The sequence below is a fragment of the Citrus sinensis genome, chromosome 5, assembly GCF_022201045.2.
Source record: "Citrus sinensis cultivar Valencia sweet orange chromosome 5, DVS_A1.0, whole genome shotgun sequence".
NCBI lineage: Eukaryota > Viridiplantae > Streptophyta > Magnoliopsida > Sapindales > Rutaceae > Citrus > Citrus sinensis.
In genome coordinates, this window is record NC_068560.1 from 32,136,509 (window position 1) to 32,153,796 (window position 17,288).

Sequence of the window (17,288 nt, forward strand, 5' to 3'; positions counted from 1 at the left end):
CCTATCTTAATATATTTTTAATTACAATATAAATAAGGGTCCAATTAAATTAGAACATCTCTAATATAAAACAATCCTAGATGCACGTTATTATAATTAATTTAGATTCAGTCACATACATCCAACAGTTCTAAAATACTACGCTACTAAGATGCTCCATCTGTCTATAAATAATTTTTTTTTTAAAAAAATAAAATGAAGTAAAATAAAACATAACTCTGTTTGTCAGTCATCACTGTACATATCCTTACGAGCACCAACAGCATTCCTCATTTCCTTGGGATTACAAGTCACAGATGGTGGTCAAAGGAAACAAAACCGGTGCAGAGAATGCAGAAAGGGTTTTGCACAGTCGCCAAGGTAAGCCTTATTCTGTTTTCACGGTAGCTTTTAAAGACAATGCAAGAAAAGCATGCGGGCCGAGCAGCTGAGCCCAAAGTTAGGTAAATACAACTAATGAATAAAAAAGACGTGTACGTGTAGGGCACTTAGGAATTGGCAGGCAATGGCGAAGTTTTTTTTTTTTTGAATACTGTTTATAAACAGGACTGTAGGTATTATAATTAATATTTAAGCACAGATTCTATAATTGGGACCTTCATCGTGGCATGTACTCCTCTGAAGCGCTGCCCAAATTCTTCAAACCCTCTCAAATATTCGAGGGCTGTCCACTCTACTCACATTTCGTGAGGAATAGACTGGCTCCACTCAATTATGTGATAATTGAGGAAGGATTGTAAATAAGCCCCATAAATACTTTTATGGAGGCTCGAACCCTTGCACTCATTATTCTAAGTGCAAGGGCTCTCCCACTGGACCAAAGGCCCATTGGCAGGCAATGGCGAAGTTGAGTTTTAAAAGAAGTGCATCAAATAATTATAGAGGTGATGGGTGAGTGAGTTGATGATGTGAAAGCCTAAGGATTCCTTTCCATCATTATTATCTTCTCCATTTCTTTCATATTGTTTATTCCCTAAGGAACCACCCGCACAATTTGTCAAAAGAAATTGTTCTTAATCAATGAACAAGCGGTTGAATGATGGTTGCTTATTTAAATCTAAATGTCCCGTTATCATGATTAATATTTGAGTGTAGTGCAGAGTGTGAGTTCACACTTCACAGACAGATTTCCCTTGTTCGTCTTACAAGTAAGCGTCAGGATATGGATTCCATATTAGCAAACTGCAAATATTATGAACATATTGTTGGATATCCATATCTATGGGCTTAAGGTTTCGGTTCAAATTATTGCTTTAACAAAATATCATAGCCAAACCGTCCTATAAATTCTTAAACATATATATATATATATATATATATATATTACTTGATGGCAACGAGAAAAGAAAGATTACTTGCTATTGATTAGGACGGCCCCTATACCATGCCCATTGCTGTTACGTGATTACCAGATTGAGATGCTAATTCTGCCAATCATTAATCATCTTTTAATTAGTTTTATATTAATTACCTTCCTATTATTTTGATTCATATTAGCATATATGCTTTATATCCTATAGCTGTATGCATCTCGGAGCAATTAAATATTATCTTAGTTAGAAATGGCGAAATTACCCACCACCCGCAAATCCGTCAACCTCGCCTGCTACAATTCATTTGTCGGTTGTAGGGGGTTAGGCACTTCAAATTTGAACATATTGTGGGTTGTGAGTGAGTTTGATATTTAGAAAAAATCCACCGGATATTAGCGTGAACATTTATCAACCGTATTCTTTATTTTAATTATGCATATTTTTAATTTTAATCATAAAATTATATTAAAATTTTAATCATAAATATGTGTAAGTTAAAATTCTTAATTTTTCAACATAACCTATCTCATTGCAATTTTCGAGTTTAATGTTACTGATATTTTAATTTAATTTGACTGATTTAGTTTATTTTCCTTTAATGACTTGAACCTAATGATTACTTACTAAAATTGAATATTTAATTAATTAATTAATTGTTAACCGTAGTTGTATATTGATTAAAAGATGGAGCAAGACATTGATAATAGTGATGATAGTTTGCCTAAAATAAAAATGTTTTGTGTTAGATTAATACATTTTTGTCTATTGGCTTTAAGGTTAAAATTTTAATTTCTTATTTACATTGATAAAATCTAGAATTGAGCACTGTATATTGATTTTTTAAGCTCTTGTTATAAAATTATAATTTGAATTATATAATTTAATTTTTTATATATTATTAAAAGTATATTTTTAATATTTGTGATTTAAAATGAGAAAACCCGCAAAAAATCTGTTGTGGGTTGCGAGTGGATTTAGTAATTGTGAAAGTCGTAGTAACTTATTTTTTTAAAAAAAAGTAAAAACCAACTGGAGATTACACGTGGGTTTAATAATTTAAATTTTTTACACGTGCAGATTTGATAATGACAAACCCACAACAAATGGTGCCCATTACCATTCTTAGCTCCAGGACCCCCTTCAAAAAATTTTATACACGAGACAGTAGTTCCACGTACTGCGTGTTTGATAAATTATAATTTCCAGCTTCTATAAACAATTTTTTTCCCTTTTTAAGTCTCAATTCCATATAATTGAAGTTCTACTAAAGATGAAACTATACATGATTTTTGAAACTGGTTCTTGCATTTTAAATGGACAAGCAGAGTAAATTTTTGGTTACTGCTGGAGATCTTAATTGAAGTTTGGGTACTACTTGATTTCTTATTTTTAACTAATTTGTTTGAAATAAAAAAGGATAAGCATTTCTCTCCATTGTTTATGGATCAAGTCATTATGTGTGTGTGTGTGTGTGTGTGTGTGTGTACAGTATACGTTCCTTCATGGCGTTGAGGGTATCTGGATGGTGTATGCTGGTTCCAATTGGCACATTGTTAAGCACCTATTTTTGCAGTAAGCATGGGAGCATGAGCATCAAGGATTTCGTGCAAAGAGTTTATTAAACGAGATTTGATCGGAAATCTAAGATGTTTCGTCCCGTTATTAACAAAATTAGTTCAATGAGTACTGGGAATTGGGGAGCATAGGTTGAAGCTTTTTAGGAGCCTGGGATTAATATACTTTCATTGTTTTGGAGCACGCTTCAGTCGATACATTTGCCGTATATGCGAGGAAAATTCAAGAGGTAAAAAGGATGCTGCTGCTGCTGCTGCTTAGTAATAGAGAGAATGCGTCCATTTCTTTTATAATTATTAATTAACAATCCATCGTTGCTGAGCTATCTTACTCTTAACACTGCGGCAGAAAGAAAAATCATAAGAAAAACTCATCAGACTAACCAACACCTGTGTAAATGGGCTTATTATCTTTGGGCATTGTAGGCCGTGATGCGCACAGAACCCATACCATATTGGATCCAGATTGAAACCCTAATTTGGAGGTGCATACCTCTCAAACCATACTGGCATGGCATCCCCCCTGTTTCATCAAACTCTAATCACAAAATAAAAAATATGATAAATTCATCATTATGTCTGTCTGGTTTCAATCAGTATTAGAGTGCTAGCATCTGGCTACAACGGGCAAAGGCAAGTATTGCATTCTTTTCTTTTCTTAATTTTTCTTCTACTTATGTAATTGATACGCCGAACAGTAGCTAAAACCTCTGAGAAAAATGTATCGCTTTATTTGCAAAACCCTTATTGATTCGCTGCACTTCAACTTCAACTTCAACAACTCTGCACACATCCACAAGTCACCATTTCTGTCCTCAATCTCTCTCCTCTTCTTTTCTTCTTCTTCTTCTTCAATTCCGAAAAAGGAAAAAACCAAAATTGATTTGGCCGATTACTTGATCAATCGACAGCACTTTTCTCCGGAATCTGCTTCAGAAGCCTCTTCTCTCAATTTTTCCCTGAAAGATACTGAAAATTCAGATTCAGTGCTGTCATTTCTCAGAGAAAGTGGTTTCTCCAGTACCCATATTGAGAAAATGGTTGCAAAAAAACCCAATATTCTTTTGATCAATCTCCATAATACCCTCAAGCCAAAAATCAAGATTTTTCATGAATTTGGGTTTTCGTCCTCGGATATTGTTGATATAATATCTTCTGATCCCTGGCTTTTACATAGAAGCGCTGAAAATCAGTTTCAGCGATCATTTTTGGTGCTGAATAGTGTGTTAGGGTCGAATGCAGGTGTTTGTAAGGCGATAAAAGCAACTGGGTGGTTTTTAAGACGTGATTTGGAGAAGACTTTAATACCCACCATTGACATTTTAAAGAATTGCGGAGTTAGTTCGTCGCAGATTGTTAAATATGTGTATACTTACCCCACATTTTTTCTGTATAAACCTGAGAAGGTTAGGTGTTTTGTGCAAAGAGTTGATGAAATTGGATTTGATAGGAACTCTAAGATGTATCTCCCTGCAATTCGGACAATGAGTTCAATGACTAAAGAAAAATGGGAGCTTAAGTTGAAGCTTTTTAGGAGCTTGGGGTTTAGTGAAGATAATATACTTTCGATGTTCAGGAGCATGCCCCCTGCATTCACCGTATCTGAGAGGAAAATTCGATCGGTAGTAGAGACACTGCTTCGCAGACGGGATGTGGATATTTCTTCTATAGTTAATAATGCTTCATTGTTTCTTTGCAGCATTGAGAGTAATCTAAAACCGCGGATGAGAGTTTATGACATGCTGAAAAGTAAGAATCTGCTCCGAAGAAAAACTGGTTTGGCTACAGTTTGTAAGTTGTCTAAAGGAAAGTTTTTAGAGAAATATGTCCTGCCTTATCAGGATGAACTTGGGGACTTATCCTTTCTAGCTATGCCTCAAAGTCAATGAAATATGTGTTTTCACGTGAAATTTCTCTGGTATGAAGGAAGTAGTAATCATTTCAAGGTTTTTTCTCTTTTTGTTGAACTTTGGTCATTTTTTAGCTTTAATGAACAGAAGCTGGAAATGATTTATGATATTTAGGTAGTAATTTTTCTGTTGTCTGTGTGTTTTCTTCTTTGCTGCTTGATGAGGAAACTTTCACTTCTCTGTTCTTGTTGATTGAACTATAATTCTATGCTTCAGAGTAGAATGTATTGAGGATTTTCATATAATCTGGGGCATTTGGATTCCTATATCTGGTCTTCTGCGCGAGCTTGTCTCCTATTCTTTTTCATGGATTTAACTGCAAAGAATATATTTTAGATGGCTGCTTTATATACAGATTTTAATAGATATTTTTGTTTCAAAATCGTCAAAGCATTTCATATTTGCTTAAAAGTTGTCATCTGCTTGCCGAAATGTGGACTGCTGAATGCTCGTTACTACTTCAGCTTCATGTAATCATATCCTATAACTTACTATTTGTATAATTACATTGCATTGCTGGTTCAACAAAATCCTGAAAGGCTAGGAGAAGTTGGATGGAAACAATATGTTGGCTGCTTGTTAGGAATTTCTTTGAAAAAAAAAATGTAAAGGACTCTATCGAGGTATTGGCACCGATCGTAACTTCTCTGTTAAAACAAACATGACTTGTTAAAGATATTTTATGCAAAAATATATCATTGCTCTTGTAGGAAAACATGTATTCTTGTAAGTCTCTCCATTTAGAATAGTTTGTCTAAATTTTGTTGTGATGTGCGGAACATCATGGACCTGTAAGTTGTGAATGATCATTTTTCCTGGATTGGTTTCTCACACTTAGCCTGCCGATTCCAGTTTGTTTTTGTCTGCCACTCACAGAGGACATAGTTTGCAGATTACTGTGTTTATGTCAATGTTTGGCATTTTAACATGTGTACATCGATACGCTCGTAATGCAAATCCTGTGTATTAGACCCATTTATTTTCATCTGATAATGATTTGCCTCAATGCTTTACAGTTTGTATGTCAAATATGTTGGTGCACAAGACTGGCAAGAGACAATACAATCTCAAACATAGCTTGATCATTTAATTGCTGTGTATGTATTTAATTTGTGGATTCTCTTGTTGCTGTTCATTTCAATTTTGCCAGAGAAATGAGTTTTTTGGACACCATTGCCGATTTTAGTGCTTGAGCAATTTCTCTGACTGAAATCAAACTTGAGTCGCGGGTTATGTGTGATTCACCACATTGATGTTAAGTATTGTCCTTGCCATTTTGTTGCTTGTTACGAAGGGATTTTTTTTTAAGGATTATGGCTCTGGTATCTAGCAAATTCTTAGAGAAAAGTAACATCGTGGGACCAATTTTGTGGTTGTAACGTTAGAAATGTGATGCGCACGATGGGGAGCTTGACACATGTTATAGTTTGCGACTCTGTGTAGTTGATCAGCTCCCTGGAATGTTAATGAAGCTCAAACACACGAACAAACACCATAGTTTTCAAGTGGAATTCTGAAGATAGCACTTGATAGTCTTTTTGCCCAAGAAAGATCACCATTAGTATATGCATACAATTTAACAACCAACACTGGTGATGTTGCTTTTACAAATTACAAACACAAGCAAACTCGGATGGCCAATGCGATCCCAAAAAACCAAATCTTTATGTCAACTTAACATCAAAAGGAGTTCATCTCCAGCATGTAGCTTCGGCTCTTCAGCATTTCCAGCACAGCCTCCCTAGAACTCCCATCACCAAACGCTCCTAATGCCAGCTCAGCATCCTCCACGTCATCTTTCCCGCCGGCATTGGCCCTGACCACCACCAACGTGGCGCCCTCCACCCAAATTCCACCAGCAAGCATGAGCCGCGGCACGTGCCTCATACGCATCCTGACGCTGGGCACCATTGTCCGAGTCCGAGTCCGACTCCGGATCCCCCCCCATCCTTCCTCCTCGCTAACCTGCGCCGCCTCTAACCTGCACTCCCTCATCCCCTCCTTGTCCATCACCACCGTACCCTCCCCGTCTCTATCAACCAAAAGCAAACTCTCCATCTCGTGATGATCTCCGACGATTTCTTTGAGCATAAAATGCCTCGCTGACGCCGCAATCAACGAGCTTATCGTCCACATCACTCGCATCTTCAATCCGCCGGCAATGTCCACGTCCTCTTCTGTAGCTGTTGACCCCGACTTGAACCCAATTATCACGCAACTCGTTAAACTCTTCCCGAACTCGGCTCTCCACTTCACGGTCACGCCTTTGTCCAAATTCAAGTCACCGCCGGGTAACTCTATCTGGAGATTCTTGATCCGCAAGAACTGGGATAGAATTTCGGCAGGTGAGTTCTGGGTCTGCTGAGGCCGGGTCTGGGGTTTGGAGGTGGTGTTGGTTAGAAGGTCTTGGAGGGACTTTAAGAAGACTTTAAGGAAAGTGACGAAGAGCGAGTCGGAGTCTGAATCGGGCGAGATGACTCGGTCGACCCTTAACGAGAGCGACTCGGTTTGTGAGACGAGTGAGTTGAACCGTTTGGAAACGGAGCGGCACCGGATCAGGGTCTTCACGTCGGAAACTGAACTGAATATGAGCAATATCAGAGCGTCTGGAAGCTGATCGAAATGGTCCATTTTCGTATTTTGCTAACTTTGAGGCTTTCGTCGTTTCGCTTCTTCTGTGCTTTTTAATAAAATTTCAAAGCCAAGATTAATGAAGAGAAAACGAAGAGAAGAGGGTCTTGGCTGTCTCTCTGTGCGTGTGTCTCTGTGTCCGCGCTCTTTAGCCTTTAAGTGGTTGTACGTTTGACCGTTGACGTGGGTTTCTCAATGCCGGCAATTGGCAAAAGGATTTAATAGTTGGGTTTCTACGGAGGTGGTGAAGTTATTTAATGAGGTCGCTAAAGAAAAAAGGAATAGTTTTTTGGGATCGTTTGTTAGAACAACAGCTAGGTGTTGTCGCTGTAGTCACCGTCCGCTTTATCAAGCACCAACTGCCAGTGTCTGTTACATACTTTATCCACTTCTTTGTTGTTATATTATTAGTGTCGTTTATGGGAAAAATCTTTGCAGGAATTTGTGAAGTTGTTGCGTGCTTAATCATTTTATACAAGTGGCACATAACGTGGTTGGAGTTTGTTTCAACTTAACAATAATTTATGTGTTATTATTGATACTTTGGTAGATAATAGCGTAAGCCTTGACATTTCTGTGAGCAGGAATTAGTATGAGTTTCTTTAATCCATTAAGAAAAAAATATTGGATTATATATATGTTACAATGTTAACTGAGATTCTCAAAATCTCACGCATTGTTTAAAAAATTATTTAGACTATTTAAAGTTTAAAAATTAATAGACATTGATTCATTTCTTAAGATTGTGCCATCCAAGCAAAATAAAATGTTAAAATTGACTTTGGAGACTTTTATATTTATACATATATTTCTTAATGCCTAAAATAACCTCCTCAATTAGTAGGGCTCTTTCTCCACCCATTTTAAAGTCAAACCCCACTTTTCCAATGTGCACCTGATGTTCTAAGCAACATGAAAAAGTACGCTTGCCTTCTCCAAAACAATAAAGAAGATGAATAACTACTTTTGAGCATTTTGAATTCAAAAAGAAAATAAAATAAGCACAAGGTTTGGTTGTGAACGTAGCTTTTCATTTCAAAATCTTACTCCTACTGACTTCCATTTTATGTTTGTAAATTTTGTGAGTTTAAAGAGTTTGCAATGCAATATAGAGAGAGATTGAGAGAAAAAGTCGGGTTCAATTAGATAAGCATTTTGCTTTTAATATAAAAGATAAAATTGTAAATACAAAACGTATGAGACTTTTACAAGAGAAATGGGTAATTTATTTTTTTTTTGGTGAGAGGGGGCTCGTCAAAACGAGCTAAACAGAAACAAAACGGGGTTGAGTAACCCCAAACAAGTCTTGCGAAATGATAGAATATATACCCAGAGGAGGGTCAGAGAACACTTGCAATCCAAGAGGAGCTGAATGAGCCATATTAGCCATGAAGTCCGCAGCTGAGTTTGTTTCACGATAGATATGGGTGATAGCAATCTGCCAATTATAGCGAAATTCAATGGAAAGCTCCGAAAACCACGGACGTGAAGGAAACCCTATCTCCAGAGGGATTTTTCCCCCGCCGTTTAGGGAGGCTAGAACGACTAAAAAAGCGAGGTTTCGTGATGAGGAACATGCTGGTGATCCCACTGCTCAGGTATCGTACAAAGAAACCCTAGTGAATGCGACGCAAGCGATGGAGCAAGGAGTTGGAGGTGGACTAGATGACTGGGATTTTGAGGAAGGGGACGTTACTGAAAGTAACGAGGGATCCATGCCATCCATCACTTTTTCGGCTAGGGTTCATGCTAAGTTAAGTGAGCCTTGGAAGAACTCGGTTGTTGTAAAGTTGCTTGGCCGCACAATTGGCTATAGAGCCCTTTGTGCAAGATTGAATGGCATGTGGAAATCAGCCATGAGGTTTTCAGTGATAGACTTTGAGAATAACTATTATCTGGTTCGGTTTCGCTCGGTAGGGGATGCTATGGATGCATTAACCAAGGGGCCGTGGCTTGTCATGGGTCACTATTTAATGGTGCAGCCATGGACGCCATCCTTTGACTTCACAAACACGGCTCTTGAACAGGTCACGGTGTGGATCAGATTACCTGACCTTGCTGTTCATCTTTACGATCGAAAAGTTCTTCAAAAGCTGGGTCAGTTAGTGGGGAACGTGATTACAATCGATTCGAATACAGCCTCCTCATCTCGTGGAAGATTTGCCCGCCTTGCAGTGAGTATCTCTTTAACTAGGCCACTGGTGTCTCAGTTTGAGTTGGATGGGAAGATACAGAAGGTCGAATATGAGGGCTTGCCAGTAATTTGTTATAAGTGTGGACTTTACGGGCACAGTAGTAGTAATTGCAAAGATGCTAAGAACTCGACAAGCTCTGAAGAAGCTGGTCAATCCCATCAGGCAATGCCGGGAAACGAGGCTCCTGGCCAACAGGCTGAAGGTTGTAATGGCGACAGCACTGTGGAACCATTTGGTCCCTGGATGATGGCTCCTAGGAGAGGAAGAAAGCCTAATAATGGAAGGGTGAATACTGGAGACTTAAATCGGAATAGGGAGTTTACTGGAGCTGGTACCTCAAGGTTTCACATTCTATCCCAAGTCCCGGATGAAGGAGGACACCAAGTGCAGGAGGCTTGCACAGACTTCCCCTCCACCTCACGGCAGCCTTTCATATCCACCTCAAACCCTACATTTACAGCCAAAACAGATAACACAGTACAGATTTTAGCTCGTCGAAAGCTGCAAAATAAGACCGTGGTAATAAGGAATCAGAGCAGAAAGCTAAATGCTCCAGTGGTCCCTACTAGTAACCCTTTCCAGCCTAGTGATTTAAGTATCAAAGATGAGGATATAACTCTCTTACCCCATGCCAACCAAAAATCCAATTCACATAGTTTCCCCAAGAAAGTATCTAGCAACCAACGTGTGGTTTCTTTCGAATCCACCTTGGATCCTACTAAACACACAGTGGTTTTTTGTTCTCCCCCAACACTTCTTAATGGAGATGTAAGGGAAGTGGCCACAGATCATATAGAGAGGCAGGGATCGGATCCGCAACCCTTAGCAGACCCTCCTGATAACCATAACACTTCTCGGGTGAAAGAAGGTGGACATGTTTGTAACCATCCAGATGTTCCTATGAGTGGTATGGATGGAGATGGGATGACTGATGATGAATTTTCGATGGTTCAGGAAACGCCGTTGGCATTGATGGATGATGTCTCTGGACAGCAACAATAGCCTCATGTTCTCTCTTCTTATATTTTTTATGACAGTCAGTATTATGTTCTGGAATGTCCAAGGGGCAGCCTCGGGGGAATTCAGGCGCTCGTTTAGGACTATTATTACAAATTACAACCCATCGATGGTGGTGTTAATGGAACCTCGTACTAGTGGGGTGAAAGCCGATGAATTTATAAAGAAAAGTGGATTTGATTACTCGCACCAGGTGGAAGCTGTGGGTTTTTCTGGAGGAATTTGGCTTCTTTGGCGAAGTTCTATAGAGGTGGAGGTCTCAATTAATCACAGGCAGTTCATCCATTTTAAAATTTGCAGGAACAATGTTTTTGTGTCTTAGGTAACGGCTGTTTATGCCAGTCCAAACCCAATGTTGCGGAGACAGCTGTGGTGCCATATGGAGAAATGGGTAACTTATTTAAATCTATCTCACGTGTTAAAAATATGAATGAATAATACATCTTGCATCTTGTTATTTTAAACCTCCTTAAGCCTATTTAGAAAAGCACTCAAAATTCAGCATTGTGAAAGAACCAATTGGGATTCGATTCGTTTCATTTTGTGTAAAATGTTCTTTTGAGAGATTTTCTTGTTTTTCTTTTTCTTCTCACATTTTTACTATTTCTTCTTATTATTATTATGAAAACATTTTTTTAAAAGAAATATATATACTTTTGTCATGAATGAAGCAAAGAGAGACTCTATAGAGATAGACCATTGAAGGGACATAAGGGTAGAAAGTTGACCAAGTAAACGATTCTAAAAGTAGTACATCAAGTTTTAAGCTCTCATGTAATTTCACTAAAAAATCCACTAATACCTTTGATCCCTCTCTCAGCCTCCCATTATTATCAAATATTCCATGCAAAGCCATCTTCGTTCGTTTTCCAATTACACCAACACCACCTTCCATTTTATCGCCTCGCCACCGCTCCCCATCTTCCTATGGCGGAGCGGGTCCTATCCAGCACAATTGATCAACCAAACCCCAAATCACATGATCAACATCCCCATCACAATAGTATAATCACAAATGATGGTCAGACGACCTTCAGGTCGGGCACGTACGTAGTTCAAATCCCTAAAGATCAAATCTATCGCTTCCCTCCTCCAGAAAATGCATTGCACGCTCAGCAGCGCGATCCTGATATTAATCAAAAGAAAAGGGCATGCATGTCGTGCGGTTTGTGTTTTGCTCTCTTGGCTGCTATTCTTGTCATTCTTCTTGGCATCGCTTTAGTATATTTCTTTTTTATTAGATAAAACCCAATGAAAAGAGCCTTTGCTTTCATCTTGAACGTGTTACTATTATCGGCTGAGCATGGAAGGCGGTGTTATAATTGCTTCCCTCTCGTAGAGAGGAAACAAGATCTGGCAAAAGGTACCAATACGTGCCCCTTAATTGCCACCGTTGTAAAACAGATAGCCGAGTCTAGTGACTCTCTAAACCAAGGTATCAACAGAGGATTAGCAATGGAAATTGTACATGTTAAATTAGTTTCATTCTTGATCCATTTTGGTTAGCCCTTTTTGTTACTTGTTATTATTTTTGATCATTTGAAGCTTGATGATGGCTTTGTGTACATTTAGATTCCGATAATAGTAACAAGCTCGGCGTAACTATAGCATTGAGACATTCATTTCTTTTTTTTTCAATTTGGCTCCTTATTCCTCCTTTTTTTTAACTGATTAATATTATTACTTACCCTTTGGGCTTTTCTCCTTCCTATGTCAGTTTTGTTTACCATATTGCTATATGAATACGAGTAATGTTATATGTATAGTTTATTACGTCAATTACTATAGTCTATAGTTATTCATTATGTCATATTAACAGTAAGTTATTAATGGGTACCGTTAGCTCATTTCCTTTTTGTTTCTTCACTTGTGATTGGATGAAGCGACGTAGCATCAGTAGTTGGGCCTTTGGATACGTATCACGCACAATTTGTACAGGTACTTATTTGAAGAGCTGCAAATTCTCTATATAATTTTCCAATTTCGTTAGATTTTATCACCTGAAGAAGAGTAAAACATCAGTGGTTTAATGATATGCTCTTTATTTTCTGACCGCTGTGTTGATGGTGAGTGTGTTATGGATTGATAAAATGCATACGATATGTGGGAAAAAAAAATGGAAAAAGAAAAGGATGATAGATTATATTTTAAGAGATGAGAGATACAAAAATGAAAGCTGAGCAGTATTTTTATTGCAGAGTTTAGAGATCAAAGGGGAAGGAATTAATCAGTCGTTATAAAGAAAAAAAAATATTCATATTTCATGAAAAAAAAAAAAATAACACGTCAGAGTGATAGTTAGGGTAAGGTGGGAATCAAATGGGAGTATATTTTATCGAATACATGCAAAGAATGGGGAAAATAGCGCCATTCTTTCTCACGTTTGTTATATTGATCCAATATACATTAGCTCATTCGCTTAAGTAGAATTCGAACACAAAACTTTAAGAAATATTCTCTAATGCACGTTGAGTTATTGAAATGCGAAAACATAAAAAATTGATAGATAAAAAATTAAGTTTTTTAATAATGAAAATTTTATTGGAAAAATGTAAGTGAACAAAAGTAGGGTTTTGAATTCTTTTTATATTAACTCTAAATATCATGAATTTATCAAAATAAGTAAATTCAAGATATTATTTTATAATAAAATTCTCCTAATCTAAATAAGAAAAATAAAAAAAATATACAAATCCGATATCTCAAAATAAAAAATAAAGATTCTGAGAACTATACGAAAAAAAATAATAATAATAACTAAAAACTACTATACTTTCAGAAAGATTCCCTACTCATCCTACCAAACCATTCTTCTATCAGTTATCACTTACCCAACATTTTAAGCTCTAAGTAATTATTATTTAAACTTCTTTAACACGCCTAACCACCAAAACCCAGTGCCACAGTTTTCGCGATAGTCGAACTATTCACACCCCTCCAAACTTCTTTGAAAAGTCAAAACCCCTTTTACACCCATTCACGATGTTGCCAATAGGACCCCTATTTCGCGATGACTCCCATTTTAGTTGACGGGCTGATGGGCTTCTCTGTACAAAGGTTCATGAAGCCCAGTTGTATTGAATTGGTTTATATATATATATATATAAACGGTTATTTTTGGGTTAAAGAAAAATAACCAAGAATGAGATTTTTTGGGATTTTGGATAAAAAATGTGTTATACCAGGCTTGTTGGTAATCCCAGTAGGAATAAGTCTGACAATGAGGTAAACGTGTTTGAAAATTTAAAGGGAAAATTTTAAAATTATGGAGTAGGTCACCCCATTGGTTTGGGCTCAAAACGTTTAAAATAGTAGCCGTGGAATAGGCTGGTTCTGAATGAGATTCACTGAGAAAGAAATGTTTGAACTTAACTGAATCAGTGATTTCTAAAATGCTTTGATAGTAGGACTGGGGTTTTGTTAAATCCCATGGTTTAAAAAATCAGCCCTTAGGGAAGAACTTTGAAATTGCTTGGAAAGGATCAGCATGGTAAAATCCATCTTCTAAAGAAATAATATTTTAAAAATGGGTTTTATCAAACCAATCGGAGGTTTTCTTTGAAGGTGATGGTTAGGAAAGCACAATTTGAGAAGAAGAGCTTTCACCAGAGACAATCATATTTTGAGAAGAGGGTTTTGAGATTTCTTTGGAGATATGGTTTTCTTTTTCTTCTTTTGAGAAAATCTGGCTTTGGGAAAGGTTTTGTAAGGCGAGCATAAGCTCATGGAACTTTGTAATGGAACTCATCCATTGTTTTACTTGGTCATCAGAAGAAGTGGTTTTGTAATGGACATATATATATATATATATATTAGAGGGGAATATTCCCAAAAGTGAGTGTGTGTATATGTATGTATGTATATGCATACACGAAAACACAGAGAGAGAGAGAGACACACACACGAGGTAAACACTGAATTTAAAATATAGTTAGTAGATACAAAATTTACATCTTCACTCATGATGTATACCCAAGATAAATTTTTATCGGCGAACTTGGGCTTTTGAAACTTTACAAGGTAAAAAGACAGATCACTGAAGTCGAGGGGCCAAATCATTGAGGGTTACAAGACTTAAAAGCATAAAATATACTCTCAGCATTTATGAAGCTGGGGCAGGCCGGTATGTATAAATATAGTTATACACCCAGTTATATTGAAAGTCCATGTGGCCATTATGAAACTCTAGTAATGGCTTTACAGCACCTAAATTTTACATTTTGTATCAACTAACAGTTATTTCACTAAATATCAGTGTACATATAAAAATATGTATCTCATTGGATTAGAAGAGGTAACATCTTCAGAGACAATTTCGGAAAAAAAAAAAATTGGGATTTTGGTAACACAGGCTTCCACCCTCATTAATTTGAAAACTAGAACTATCTATCATATGCAAAGCTGATTTGGGATTAATTAATAATTACCATTTACATTTAAGAATTGCCTCTCTTTTCAAGAATCCGAAGTTCAAAACCTACTACCTTTTTTAAATTGTAGGCCGTATCTTCCTGCCAGCCAGCCCAGATCTATATAAACATTCATGTTACATGTCACATATATTTATATATTCCATACACATTAATATTTATATTCTATATTATGGTGGTTTTGTTTTGGTAATTGGTTGATTCTTCTCCTGCGTGTCGGTACGTATCATCTTTTAATCTTTAATATGATGTTAGTACGATCCAAGTTCCAATCGACAATCTTTTATATACAGAACATGAAACATCTTATAAATTTGCCCCCTGAAACAAGGTCATTTGGATCACATGGGAATCAAATAATTATCTGCACAACATCATTGCACCATTATCAGCTTTCAGTACCAAAAATTATCATTTTATTTCATGAGAAACTCGACCCTCTATGAGGGGGACCATTGGCTTAGCTTGACACGTTTAAGGTTTTGAGCATCTCCACGGCAAAGAAATGCGGCACGGCACAGGAGCATCTCACTAGAAAGCAAAAACTAAAGTTTCAAGCACTGTTCCACATCATGGGTTGAAGCTGTAAACTCTGATACGAACATTATTTTAATTAATTAATTAAAGCTTGGGAGCCCACTTTATGGAAGATCTGAGTTAAAGGGTTCACTAATTCTGTGTAAGTGGGATCATTTAGCGAGAACTAGTTGGTTGTTATGGGGGGAAGTAGCGGGTCTTTTTTCCATCAATAATTGGAGGTTCAATTCAAAGTAGTTTTCTATATATTTTATTTCAGGTTAGGGGCAGCAATGATGGGTTGAATATAGTGGCAAAATTTCTTTACACGTATTAAAAGAGCCAGATCAATACTGTGAGTGTGTGTATGTTTCATGGCTTGGAAGCATGTTGGGGGGTGTCCCAGTAATATACATAAATATAGATAGAAAAATCCATGTGTCCTCTTCTTCATTCAAATCTTGCTTATAATAAAGTGGATTCCAACTCCTCATTCAACTTCACTAGCTAAGCTGGAGAGCTAAGTAGTGGGTTTCCTTTTCACCACCTAACTCTCTGAAAATAACCATTAAAATAGAAAACTTTGATTCATTAAATTACAACTTTCAGATTCCTTTAAGCTTTCGAGGTGGGCTCTCTAAGATCTAAGCACCCAATGGTTTATGTTTGTATTTCTGTTTGTGAGCAATGGCCTTGATTTTTCAGTGATCTTTTGAACTAGGTAATTGGAGCGCCTTGTCTCTTTAAAGGATCATGAAGATCTCGTACCGCCAATAAACTTTAATTTCATGATATCTTTACTTTAAAGCACTTATCTCTGTACTTTGAACTCTCCTAAATTAATATCTTTAGCAAATAAATAACTGTGATTGTGCTCCACAAACATGATAATGTCGTACTCGTGCTTCACAATCATGATTATGTACCCTCTAATTTGTTTCCCAGTTAATTAAATTATTTTCTGAGACTAGGATAAAATGTGTGCATGTGCAAGAAGGATTGGGTTAGCCGGTTAGGGGAGTTGGTTTTCTAAAGAAAGAAATATCAGGCTGAAATCACATTGAAATCTGGTAAGAAATGTTATTTTCAACAATTAGGCGACTTATGTCAGGTCCTTATAAGCAAATAGGGATGAGTTGTTTACCATATACGTAATTCAATTTACTTTCAATATCATGCTCCCATGATGTGAAGGACCCCCACACGTTGACGAAGTTGCAATAACTGTTGGTAATTATCAGTACACTGTACTATTTGACATCTTGCACTCTTCCGGTTTTCACTTTCACCGATTTGTTTAATTGCTACGATTGAAGAATGAAAAAAGCTGCTGCTGCTGGCACATAAATTTGAGCATTGTTCAATTTCGTTGTCATCATGTCGTTAGAAGAGTATAAGCATCAAACATCAATAACTCGCACATTTTGTGCGGCCACGGGCTCTCATTGCTTAACCGGAGGAGTTCCGATCTGTCTTCTGATCTAAAACCCCTCTAATGATTTTATTTCACATGTGTATTTAGGATCATATATGATTATGATTTAACTAATTACTAGTAATTATACCAATAAATTATAATATATAAAAAGCTTATATTTTAGTAACTAGATCAGGAGAGAATATGTTCATGGGTTTATAAACCTAAAGCAATATTAAAATATACAAATATCTTTAATGTCCCATAAGAGCCACGCTGTCTTTC

At 36.9% G+C, this 17,288-nt stretch overlaps 2 protein-coding genes across 2 annotated transcripts; one reads left to right on the forward strand and one right to left on the reverse strand.

Annotated features, from left to right (window-relative positions):
- The first annotated feature begins 2,892 nt into the window (after nucleotides 1-2,892).
- LOC102613149 (uncharacterized) lies at nucleotides 2,893-5,063 on the forward strand. The gene has a single exon (XM_006472563.4). The coding sequence runs from the start codon at nucleotides 3,607-3,609 to the stop codon at nucleotides 4,774-4,776; it is 1,170 nt and encodes a 389-aa protein (XP_006472626.2). The 5' UTR covers nucleotides 2,893-3,606; the 3' UTR covers nucleotides 4,777-5,063.
- Nucleotides 5,064-6,292: 1,229 nt separating this feature from the next.
- Nucleotides 6,293-7,847, reverse strand: LOC107176294 (F-box protein AUF1). Its single transcript, XM_015528556.3, has one exon. The coding sequence runs from the start codon at nucleotides 7,426-7,428 to the stop codon at nucleotides 6,478-6,480; it is 951 nt and encodes a 316-aa protein (XP_015384042.2). The 5' UTR covers nucleotides 7,429-7,847; the 3' UTR covers nucleotides 6,293-6,477.
- Between the last annotated feature and the right edge of the window lie 9,441 nt (nucleotides 7,848-17,288).